General features: G+C 42.8%; 1 protein-coding gene across 27 annotated transcripts in view; it reads right to left on the reverse strand.

The window, feature by feature from the left end:
* The window catches only part of nfixa (nuclear factor I/Xa), a 110417-nt gene that overhangs the window by 96413 nt on the left and 795 nt on the right, over positions 1-13209 (reverse strand). For 13 of the 27 annotated variants that reach the window (XM_078945991.1, XM_078945869.1, XM_078946033.1 and 10 more), the window contains exon 2: positions 8080-8163. The exons of 1 other annotated variant lie outside the window; for it this stretch is intronic. In XM_078945991.1, the coding sequence (XP_078802117.1) occupies positions 8080-8163 (84 nt within the window). Of the gene's footprint in view, positions 1-3957; positions 4124-8079; positions 8164-13209 lie in introns of those variants that run through there. 13 more of the 27 variants (XM_078945886.1, XM_078946036.1, XM_078945924.1 and 10 more) reach the window with 2 other exon arrangements.

A 13209-nucleotide genomic window follows, 5' to 3' on the forward strand; every position in this document is an offset into this window, starting at 1 on the left:
CTATCAACCTGTAACGTGTCTATGTCTGTTTTTTTTTAATACACACAGCAGGCTAGAGACCAAGTCTAACATTGCTGTAGGGCCTGACTACATCTTCCACCAGCAGATCAGCCTAAATCACACTAGAAGGCACAAGAACCATACAGATAGACACAATGCAACCACACAAACAGATCCCCAGTCCATCCAGGGTACAACCACCTTTTACCCTGTTGTGCCAACTGCCTCATAAAGCGTGATAAATCTGTTTTCTATGGGCCGTCAGGGAGAATGCACAGATAAGGGATAAGCAGAGTGCCACGCTGTTGGATTTAACCCACTTCTAAGACAGATTTGCACACTGGCAGAGGGGGACTGTCCATTAGCTCCCCCTGGGTTGAGCCCACATAGGACCCTTGCTTCTCAAAGCATTTAGTTGTGTTTTATATCTTAATTTATGATTTCAAATATTTTTTGCAGAAGATTTCTGTCTTAAAAGGATTTTTGCTTGTTCCGTTTTTTTCAAATGTACTTTTAATATATTTAGTAAGTTGCTGTTCAGCTGATATTATCATCCTTCCCACTTCCCGGCCCTCTGTCCTCAGCTAGTCCCTGCCTACCAGCTCTCGCTCTTGGCCAGGCAGTGTAAGGTGGACCTGGTCTGTCTCCAGCAGAAAGAATGAATAAGTAAAAAGAACACAGTGTACCCCTGGGTTCTGCCTTCAACCCACTGCCTGCCGCCCGCCTGCAGTTGGCAGGCGACTTTTACCCTGCTCACCATCCACCACAGCAAACCCATTCTCCTCTGCCTGTGCTGTGCTTACTAACTAGCTCTGCCGCAGCAGGATTAGTGCTACATGAGTGCAAAGTGACGCTGGTAAAACCTGGTATGTTACCAGATCACGCAGGTCCACCTCAGCTTACACTGGCACACTCCAACCCTGGTGAAACCAGAACCGAAGCGTGACACAGGAGAGTCATAAACCAAAAGGGATGAAGACTACAATGAAAAGACAGGTGTCTCTGGACAGCTGACAATTGTGAGCAACATTTAAAAAAATAACTTCTAATCAACCTTGAGCCTCCTCGTTTATAATCCTTTGCTGTTTTGTTGAAGTTTTTATCCTCAAAATAGACCAAAGTTCCATTTGCTATCCCTTAATGCATCTCCCCCATCATGTATTCAAATGCTTTGCCAAACTACATGGCCTAGTTGATTTAAAGGCCTTATTTGATCTTCCTATCTGAAACCCTAAAGAATTAAATCGGACATGAAGCGCTTTCAGCTAGAAAAGAGGGAGAATGCTTTTTAGCACAAACCACGCAATCTCACATTGTTAATACCCGTGTTTGAAGCAAACCGTCAGTTGGCAAGTGGTGATGGGAGGCGATGCTGTCGTTGTGTGTGTGTTTTTTTTCTGTTTCTCGCGCGGATAAACGAGGCTTAACTGGAATAATTGATTCGAAAAAGCGGCACATAAAAGTTTTAATTAAGGGTGACTCTTGGAACTTTGGCGCGCATTAAAGCTTTATGTAAATGCACCTCTGTCTCAAATAAAAAAAAAGCTCCTGGTGATGTTTGCCAAGCGCACTTGAGACTGGTCGGACCAGACCACTCCAGAAAAGCTTTTATCAGCATCAATAATAAATTTGATGTCGTTTATTGCAGTTTTGCATGTTCACTAAACTATTGGCGTGGGCGCAAACAAAAGCGCAACCTTCCTGGATGCGATTTAACGCATCGCTGTGTGTGACATTGGGAGGGATGCTGAGCGCACAGCATTATTGGAGCAGATTATAACCAAAAAGAGCACGGAATAAAGTAAACATTGTGTTTGCCTGCTGTTATCTTATACCAGCCTTTGATTGCAAACGCGAGCTGTATAGCAAATATGAGATAACAAATCAGTTCTTCTTGATTTCCAGAACTGGGGCCGGACACCGCCGTTGCAGCAGCCGAAGCAGATCGATATGCATCTAGCATATGGAGCGCACGCGTCCGCGCTGCGCTCGCGTGCAAGGACCTGCAGCCAATTAATTTTAATTAATGGAAAGAGAGAGGGAACTCGATCCGGACCTTTGCCTCATACCACCAGGCCTGGAAAAAAAATCAGCTTTGGGTCTATAGCAAAACCAACTTATGTGGGTTCAATTGTAGAAAGAAAACATCAAACTATTGATTTGGAAACGTTTCTGTCACTGTAACCTTGAAAAGGGTAGAAATGTTCATCAAAAATAGGAGAATGTTTGCTCTTTGCGCTGAAAACCTCAACAAATCAATAGCATGTTATTTTGTAAAGAGAATATGAGTAGAAAAAAGCAGCAGAGCTCTGGAAGGCCTGAAATAACCGCACTGCGCGTTTTCCACGGGGCTCCTCAAACACCAAACTATGCTGTTTGAGGAAAGGAATGACGGCAGTTGCTACAACACACGGCCCGAGAGGCTGTACAGTGATTTTAAATGCATTTGGTTAAATGTCTGCACAACATAAACTCCACAAATCAACTATGAAGAAGAGAACGGCCGGCCGTGACCTCCGTGGATCACTAGGAGTACCGGTTGAGGCCTGAAGTTATGGAGCTCATGATCGTACTAAAAACGAAGTAAATGAAAGCAGATGTTTTAAAGATCAAATTTGAAGGAGTTATAATGAAGCTGACTAAAACTAAATTTGGAAAAAAAAATCAGAAACCAATCAAGGCATGCTGTGATAATTCTGGGCCATGTTTTAAAAGATACATTGATTTTCCTTGAAGTGAGGATCCGAGCGGTAGAAAGGAGAAACGGAGGCGCGGCGGGCTGAAGCTGCGCGCCTGCTGCTCTCCTGTTAACTCTGCCGTGACTCCACCAAATCTCCGTTAGTGCACTTATACCAAAACTACTTTCATCCAAATTTATATTCATATTTTTAGGGCAAAAAGGTAGGATTAAAAAAAAATCATAAAGGTCACGTAAGCTTGACCTTTGAGCCACAGAAGGGAAGCCTTGATTTTACTTAAAGTTATTTTCCTGATCAGATTTAGCTCACGGATGTAGAAGAAGTAATACATTAATATAAAAAGGAATTTAATTATATTAAAACGTCTGGCTGAAACAGAAGGATAGCAGGCGCACTGGAAAATATGTAGGTAATAAAAAAGATATGCGGATGAAAGGTCACACGTGAGACTAAAAGAAAAAAAGTGAAGTTATTGACCTGTAATTCCTTTTATGTGTTATAATATTTTGAAACTGCTTCAGTTCGCCGCCTCTTTTAAAGCTGTAAACTGTAGTTTGACGGTGATAGCACAACGCGTGTCTGCAGGTAGACACGCAAACACCTGATCCCGCCTTTATTTCTAAAAAATATTCTTTATATTTATAATTATTATGATGGTGGGAGACATTTAATCAGATAAGGATCTGGAACCGTCCTCAGTAAGCCTGGACGCCTCATCCCGGGAGCTGCTGCTGATGACGGGTAGACCTCAACAACCGCAAAACTAAAAGAGAGAAGAAAATCCACTGCCTTAAGAAGAATCTCTCCAACTTTTGGGAGAGTTATCTATTTGTCGACTGAACCTATTATCGTCTCGGGATGTTTGCAACTATCGTAGCCAGCTGTCAGGACCCAAAGCCCTTCTTTGCCTTTTTTCTCCAACCTCCGTTTTATATAAAATAGATTTGGGAGAAGCGCCATTTTCTCTCCTAACCATGCGCAATGAGACGCGCGAGAAAGCTTGTTGGAGCAGAGCCATTAAAAAGACAGGAGGAGAGAGCGTCAGAGGGGGAGAACGCGAGGAAGAGGTTAAGCACGATCTGCTGAAGGAGAGCAGAGTTGGAAAAAAGGTCCCTAATGCGCAGTAAATGACAGGCAGCTGCGCGACACACCGCGCAGCGCGGAGAGCACAGACGGCACAGACACACAGCGGAGGCGCACGACACCGGAAAAACTTTAGAAGAGGAGCGCCCCAGCGGCGCTTCCCCCTGTCCCATACCTGTGTCAAGCAGTAAGGGGAGTACATGGTGGTGTCTAGAGGTGGAAGTAGTTGTTGATGAAAAAGTTGGATGGAGGTTCGTTGCGGTGCTGCATTGCAAAGCCGCTGTGGCTCGGTCCAGGCTGTAACCCCGCCTCGCTCACAGTGAAAGCGCCGCTCTAACTTTAGAGGAAAGTTTTTTTCCCCCTGCTCCCTCCCTCCCTCCTCTCTCCCTCCCTCCCTCCCTCTTTCTGTCCCACCCGTCCCTCTATGTCTTTATTTTGCTATCTATCTATCTATCTATCTATCTATCTATCTATCTATCTATCTATCTATCTATCTATCTATCTATCTATCTATCTATCTATCTATCTATCTATCTATCTATCTATCTATCTATCTATCTATCTATCTATCTATCTATCTATCTATCTATCTATCTATCTATCTATCTATCTATCTATCTAATCTAAGGACATGAACTATATATATGCATCTTTTTTAAGACTTACGACTAATGTTAAAAAATGTAGCTACAGTACTGTAAACATGTCAGTTCGCTTTAAATTGATTTTGGAATTTATCTTTAATTTTGTCCGTCTGCCCTTTTACCAAATGGTGACATCTCTAACATAAATAATCAAAAATACAGGGAACACTTATTTGTATTAGTTAGACTCTGAACGTTTTAATATATTGTATATACCGGCATGGTATATGTTTTGAATTGAGTTGTGGGAGTAGTACATCAATGCACCTGTACTGCAGACCAACTGGTACATGTTGTGTTAAATTCAAAGATTTAAATTCATTGTTTTATAACATTACACCAAACCTATTTCAAGCTAACTAAAGGTTTCTCTTCATTGTTACCTGCTCAGCTAATAAAAAAAATAATTTTCAGAAATTTTTTTCGTTGTCATTTTTTAATACACAAACCGAAACACACACACACACACACCCACACCTACACACACACACACAAACACACACACACACACACATATATATATATATATATATATATATATATATATATATATATATATATATATATATATATATATATATATATATATATATATATATATATATATATATATATATAGTCCCAAACCGGTCCCATTGTGGCATTGTATGGAAGAAGTATATTCTGTTTCTAATCAGACTTGGCTTCGTCCTCCCTCGCTCCCAGTTCCTTGGACTAATCACACTCATATATGCGGGCAGAGTGCCTGCAATTATACATAAGCCTCTGCCTCGTGTATGCATGTGTGGTAGCAGTGTGTGCATGTGCATGTTAAAGTGTTTAAGTTGTTATAAGGGCGTGACTTTGGGGCTGAAGTCACCCCATAGCTTGATTGCCAGGTTTTTTTTTTCCAGTTGGGAGAGGGGGGCGAATAAGAAGCCGTGCAGCTTTATGAGACCTCAGCCTACATGCATGATCCATTCCACACACACACAGGCACACATGCATTTAATATACAACACAAACGTTGTCGTACACATGCATGAAATGTTTGGGGGTCAGTTGCAAAAACACAAAAAAGTAAACAAAAAGAGGTGGTGGTGTGTGTGTGTGTGTGTGGGGGGGGGGGGGGGGGGTAAGTAAATGTGAAAGACACTGAAGCATTTTGAGGTGTAGTGTTCCTTTCCCAGAGTCTCTCCTCTTTCCAAACCACACCCCATCACGGCACCGGCCCAAACCCAAAGCCTTTGTGTGCTCCCTCGTTTTCCCTCTCAGTTTTTCTGTCCACCCCTTCTTCTCTTTCGGAGCGATTCTTTCTTTTTGACATTTTTCTTCTTTTCTGTAGTATAATCTTTAGCCGTCCTCCTGTTTTGTCTGCACAAAGGCTTAATGCCCCTTTCGGGTTGTCTAAGTTTTTGTTGCTAGTTTCTGTCTGGCATGAGTTACCCATCCCAGCATTTTGAACAACAAGGTTTAACAAACCCACTATAGCAACAAGACTTGTGGCAAAGCTGCAGCGTTTGGGTTTCCAAGCTTTAGTCCTGTCTGAGCATCACCTTTGAAAGCCCCTGGAGCGAGCAGAGTTTGTGGTTTCTGGGACTACGTTGGCCATTAAAGAGCACATGAGAAAACCATATGGCGTGTCTAAAGTTAGCATGTCGCGGTCTCCCATTGACACAAGGCACTACCCATATACTTGCTGTTTACCATTGCCTGTGGCTATGCCATTAAATATTGAAAGTGATGTCGCATGCTGATACTTCTATTAGCATGCTAAATGTGTGAGACAGGTGGTTGAGGCTGCACTTAAAAGGCAGGAAGCATGTCAGTGGAAAGCGTGCATAACTGTGCCATTGACTTCGCGGTACAGAGTAAATATTGTTTGCTGTTTATATGTTTTCTAGGAACGAGCAGTCATGATCATGCCAGAAAGAAACGGTTAACTGTGGCTCACAAGCACATCACACACATCGTGGATCCCAGAGACTTCATGAGTCTGTTTTCAATCTGAGTGTGTGCACACGGCAATGTGTTACGCCTGCTGCCTTTAATGTGTTTACTGTATTTAATAGCCAGTCATACGTTATACTCAGACTGGTTTAGATTACGGCATTTCTACCATGTTTGCTTTCAGCAGGGGGAAGATGTTCAGATTTATTATGCTAGGCTGATGTCATAGCAGTTTAGCTTCAGTGGGAAACACAACATGTCAGACTGTGGCGCTCAGGCCGAAACTGTAGTTTATCAGGCTATCTACACAATTCATAGTGTCCCAATAGAATACAACTTTCGAAAATCTGGACAAAAAAAGTAAAAATGGATTTATTTGAAAAGTATTTCAATCTGGTATCAATTTTAAGTCTTTTAACTAAAAGTCTGCATTTAGGAGCATCTTAACAAAAGTATGTAAACACTGAATGTGGGCTCATTTCCTCAATGCGTCGGGATCTCTGCTTCCAAGTCACCAGACCGATGAGAAGTCTTCACCCCTCCCTGACCCTTTAAAGACCCACTCCAATAGAAATTATGTTTTTGGTGTTTTTCGCATGTTCTTGTAGCATTTTTCTCAGGATGGTGGACATATGTAAAGAAAATCAAGTTTAAAATTGCATTTCTGAGTATTTCTTGATTCATTCATCAGGAGCAGACAATAAAATGACGATTAAAAAAACTTGTAGTAGTGGCGTAAATATTCGGCTACCACAAGCTTTCAGCTCCCTTCCATTCTGATGCATCCACTTGCAGACAAAGTCCAATTCTGAATTTCTTCTTTACCCCTCTGGCCTCTCCTTATTGCTCCAATTGAAGGGACATTTGTGGCTGTAGTGGTGTCCAAACATGTGTTTTTTAAGTGATTTAGGGCTGGGTATCCCTCTGCTGTAAGGGTGATCCACAACGTGCTGTGACGTGGACGAGAAACGCATTTCTTCATGTGGGTGTGCTCTTAAGCACAGAACTTTACATTTAAATGTAAGTAATGACTTTTTTTGTTTTAGCATGACATTTTAGTGTTGTAAAACTAATGTTGTGTATTTTTCGATTGCTCGCAGCTACGCGCAAACCGGCGAATATTGATGACATTATCGAGTGGAAGTAATGTCCGGTTTGAAGAGAGTTAAATGTATGGGGGTAGGGAGAAGCCGGAGGGGTAGGGGAAGAATTCAAATTCAGCCAAATAGATCCATATACGTTTTTGATTTTCTCGTCTGAGCTGGCATCTGTATGACTGGAGAGCTCCAATATTGCTCGCCATTTTTGTTGCACTGCCAATGTTAGATTGAGGGTGTGATAGGCTGTAAGCTAATGGGAGAGAGTGTAGACACAAGGATTATGGGAAATGAGAGAAGGCTTCCTCTGCTCCAATAACTCACAACTCAGAGGCAAATTTCTGATGAAGTACTTCCTCTCGGGAGAAATTATGTCCTAAAAAAACAATATGCTTTTTAAAAATGATCAGAGTAGGACTTTAAAATGATTGCACAGGAAACACTCATGAGGGGCGTTTCTAGAACCCTGCCATCACCCTCGCCAAATGGAGAACAAAGAAAAAGAAGAGTAAAACTAAATTTCTTGAAGAAAGTTTATGTTGCTCGGTAAATAGACAATCACTGATTAATATAATGAAAAACATAGTGATGCAAAGAGCTTGAGTGTGTTTTTGGGTGCGTATATACCCTGTACGTATCAGACACGAGGAAACATTCAGGCATCCCTGGGCCTCTTGTGGGGTCGTCGTTTACCAGATAGGTGTCGGTGGCCTTAAAAAAAGAGAAAACCATTTTATTAAAATGTCATTATTGTCACTCAGACATACACAACCTGTAGGGCATTATGATTGGGATAGATGGAATATTCTGTTAAAATATACACATGTCTGTTATAAGGATTTGTTGATCTGTTGTCACATCAATAAAAGTGGTTTTCCTCTTCTTTGTGAGCTTTTTCTCATAGTAAAAATTGTCACGATGACTTCATTTCCTCACAGAAGCTCCAAAGCACCATAAATCCTCAGTCTAAGCAGAAATTGGTCTGCATGTGTGTAGGTGTGCATTGAGGGAGCTTTATTTGTATTCTAAGACAAGCAGGCAGGCGGGCAAGCAGGCAGGCAGGCAGGCAGGGTTCTGGCAGAGCCAGGAGCTGTGAAATAGGCTCTCCTTGCAGTTCTGCTGTTGATTGGATCAACCTATCCCACTCTACTTAGCCAAAGGGAGCCCAAATCCCACAGCCACTGTGACGTCCTGTGAAATCCTATTTCATTTCACAACTTTAACGGATAAAAAAGCATGCACACGCCTGTGCCAGCCTGAAACCCCATGGCATATTCATTTAGTGAACAGGAGCAGAGAGAAAACAGTGGATCTAGCTGTAAGCAAAAATGTTCTAATACACATGCATAGTCAACCTCTCAAAAATATAATTGCCCCCCCCCCCCCCCTCGCATCCATGTGCTCTTTTCCTTGCACACAAACACGGCCACGCACACGTGCATGCCACTTACACAGACACATAGACACAAGCCCCATAATAAGAGCCAGACGTTGGCAGACCACACAGCCCTGAGTTGTGGTGAAAACAAAGGCTATTCATATCCTTCGCAATAAGAGGTCTGTACAGCTCACTCTCTGCCTCCCCCTCTCCCCCAACTCCCCCTCAGCTTTTTATTACAGATAATCTACACTCACAAACCTCCCATATTTCTGCAATTGTGCGATTTCTAATCATCTTTATTAGTCCATAAACATGTTTTTTTTTCTTTGTCTCCTTTTATTGCAGGGGCCCTTGGCTTCTTGATGGGGCAACACGGTGCCTATTGTTGAGTCCACATGAAGCCAGGAACAGAACAACAGAGGCCGGCTGATAAGGCAGCAAAGCATTGTGGGAATGGAGTAGTTGAGTTCCTGTGATGCACATACACATGCTAATACAGTGGTAAATGCATGCACATGACCAAAAAAATGCAAGCACCCAAACTCCGCCATGCCAAATGTCTGCCAGTGAGGCGCCGAATCTGACTGGCTGGCAGCAGGAAAAAATGGACCAAATCCACGGCACCTGTGCAGGGGTCCACACCAGCCAATCGACAACCAACAAACAGACCATAATGCATCAGGTGTGCTGGAACCTTCGTGATTGGTCGTTCTCGCGCAGAGACAGGGTCAGGTGGACGAGCCGGTCTTGCCTGATTGGTTGAGTCGTGCCCAAAAAGCTGCGGGTGGGAAAGGACTTTTTTTTTTCATTGGCTTGCCCTTGCCTCATTCTGCTGGTGAATGGGCGCCTGCATGGCACGGGGAACACTGTGAGCGTGTGAGGAAACACACTGACAGAATCTCTTTGCACACCCAGAAACCCCAGTGATGACAAAAACCTGCTACCTGAAGGTACAAAGCATAACAAAACACACAACAGTAGATGATTTCTTCTTATTTCTCAACTGATAATCTAAAAGTCCTCCTTATCTCACCCAAAGAAACAGGTGTTGATGAACTCAGTCCCATTGTGTAACATTGAATAACATGAAGGCTAAGCTCTGTACCTGCCACTGACGAGGCCAGAACATACTGACTCTCTTTGTAGAAAACCTCTAAAAAAAAAACTCTGGTCCCCATGAAACACTCTCTCCTGCAGCAGTGTATGAATTATATATTGTACTATATATATAGAGCATATGCCCGGCCCATATGGCCAGCCCAGAGCAAAAGAATCTCAAAGCCCTCCTTAATTAACATTTTAGAGGGAAGATTCGCAGGCGGGAGATTTAGTGAGTGACCTATTTGGAGTCCATCATCGCCCAATGCAAATGTGTTAATTGAGACAGATTTTCCTACTTCACAAATATGTGGAGATGGGGAATTTTTGTGTGCCTATGTGTGTGTGAACCATCTGATCTAAGGTAGAGGATCTGTTTTAAGCCGCCTCTCCTGCTTCTGTCACTGACAAAAGAGAACACTGCTCTTTCACGTTCTTCCTCCCTGCATCTCCCTCAGTCCTTCCTTGGCCCGCTCTCTATCCGTCTCTCTCTGGGTGTATGTGTTGGCGACCATATGGCGAAATTCTTTGGAGGTGAGATCTCCGAAACCTGCTTGCACACTTGCACGAGCACACACAGGAGCACACTCGCACACACCACTCCATGGGGCTTTGTGTGTAAAAAAGCCTCGATGGAGGACTTTGTTCTCAGATGGCTCTATCTTAAAGCTGACGTATGGCAGCATATCAATGATCTGCCTCACCAGCTTCCTGCGTCTCTGTATCTCACATGAGAAGCTGTGCATAGACTCAGATTCAAGGACGGCACACACAAAAACCCTCCCGCGCTTTCACGCACCTGGGGGTGGCCCTTGACTGGGTTCGAGAGGGCTGTTCATTCTGGATGGCTCAAAACTGCCATTTTTCAAAATGTGTAATTATTATCACCACTATTGTACCCTAAACACACACTTTTATCACCGAAGACAACACTGCCAAGTTTAAGCAACAAGATGAAAATAGGGTGGTAGTGGTTGGGGGGTGGGAGGCTGTCCAAGCAAACCTGCGTGAGATGGCAGCCACTTCAAAGACGCCGGGCCTCACCGGTGATCTGTTCCACGGTATGTGAGGAGAGTATGAAAGGCAGAAATGGCCAGCGAGTGAGCCCCTGCCAAAGCTACCTTGGGGAGAAATGTTGGAAAAGTATGATTTTTCACACAACCATCTCAGGAGGGGCCAGGGGGGGGAACAGAAGATGAAAAATGGAAAGGCTGTATTTAAAAAAGAAGTATAAATGAATGGCTGAACAGAGTGGTGCTAATTATTTCTCTCCACTTGTGGGTCCTGAAGGCTTAGAGGGGCCAGAAGTACAGCCAAGATGCAGAGTTGAAGATTGCATTTGGCTAAAGTGTGCAGTTGAGTTTTATACAATAGTAAAGAGTGGGACTGGAATTGCGAAAGAGGCACGCTGTGTGAACGCTGAGGCCTAACTCCAGGGGGCCGGGTTATAAAAGTATTTCAGATGACTTAAGCAAAAACACCTCACTCCCATCAATATGGGGACCCTGTGTGTGTGGGGCAGGAGTCAAAGGTGAGCTGAGGTGAAGCTGGGTAACAGATGTGATCATGTGGCGGTTCCAAGAATTGCTGGCTGATTTTCTGACATCAAAACAAAAAAACAACAACATAAATGGTCTTCTTAAACAAAACTGATATAATAAAACAAGTTTGAACAGTTTCGTTTTGTGGCACGCCCCAAGATTCATGTGCTGGCATCTCGCCTGTCAGCTACTAATCTTGCTCGACAGGATAGGCTATATACAGTGGCTTGCAGATAATGCCATGAAATTGTGACTCTGCTTAGGGGGCAACCATATTTCACTTTCGAGCCATCCTCTTTGTTTTGTAACTAAACGCCATGCTCCTTCGTGGGGACTCATGCAAGTTTTTCTTCTTCTTTTTCATGGCCAACCACACACACTTAACTTCTACAAGCACACAAGCGCTGGCTAAGTGCATCAAACAATAAGGTTTGCGCGAGCACAATCAGGCCTTTGTGTCACACAAGGACTGATCCGTGAAGAGATTTTCTTGTGGTTATGGTTCTAATACAACAGAGTATACCACAAAGACCAGGAAGCACAAGGCTGCATTATGACACACATGCACACACACTCAAGAAGGCTGGGTGCTGAGCTCATTTTAAACACATCAACTCCCTTCGATTGCAAATTTAACGTCTAGAAAATGCAATAAAAAGCTTTCTTTTCTCTTTTGGAAAATGTGCCGCTGGGAAGTTTTCTTTGCTGAATTTGCACTCCACTGGCAACATCACACCAAGGACCGCAGAGTGGTGGAGAACTTTGGGGGTGTGAGCTGCTGTGACAGAGGGTGCAGATATTAATAATTGATTTGATCAATAGAAAATGAAAAGACACCAAGATTTTTGGTCAATATGGTGAGAATTTGCATAAATTCATGTACAAATTTTTTTGTCACATTTCCATTTAATATAGGTTATATCCTACATCTCAAAATCCCATTCTGATTGGGTTTTATTTACATTATTTCTTTAAAATTGTTAAACAAAATTGTTAAGCAGAAAATCCCAAATTTAAGGTATTTCTGAAAACTGTGCATCATTTTTATGCAGAGTGTCACTAATTTATACTGCAGGAATATTAGAATTAAACATAAACACTTTTTTAGGTTTTCTGATTAATATTTTTCACCTGAGGTCTTCAGTGCAAAATATGCATACACTTCTTCAGAGTCTTTATCGTTTCCAATAAATACAATCTGTCAATAACAACATGCAAAGCATGGCATCTTTCGGATTATTCTGCTGAGTTTGAGATCCTAAAATATGTCAGCGTCAGTTTAAACCTCTGCATAATCCAAGGCAGATCCGGAGTCAGATCAGCTGACAAAATCAAAAGATCAAAACCAATCATCTGGTTATAAAAAGGTTAGAGCTTAAAGGAAGTACAGATCATGAATTATTAGATCACGTCCCTTAAATTCTGCTAGATTAAAAGAGATAACACTATCGTCATCATCCGATTTTCGGATCAATTTTCAGCACAGAGGAGCTCTAATTTGAGTTGCGCTCTCCAAGTCGTCTCTGCACTTGCTATGGTGCGGCACATAGAGGGTCTGTGTGTGTCCTCTCACCTCCCCACCCTCTTGTAGTCGCCATAAAGTGTCATCAGCTACGCAAATGAAGTGCCCATTGATAAAAAAAAAAGATGGGGGGGGGGGGGGGGGGGGCATGCGGAAGGTCAAGTATTTTACAGTAGCGCTGCGCCCCCGAGGATTTTCTTTTAACAAATTGAGGC

The sequence above is a fragment of the Oryzias latipes genome, chromosome 1 (assembly GCF_053564925.1).
Source record: "Oryzias latipes strain Hd-rR chromosome 1, Olatipes_Hd-rR_3.1".
NCBI classification, from domain to species: Eukaryota; Metazoa; Chordata; class Actinopteri; order Beloniformes; family Adrianichthyidae; genus Oryzias; species Oryzias latipes.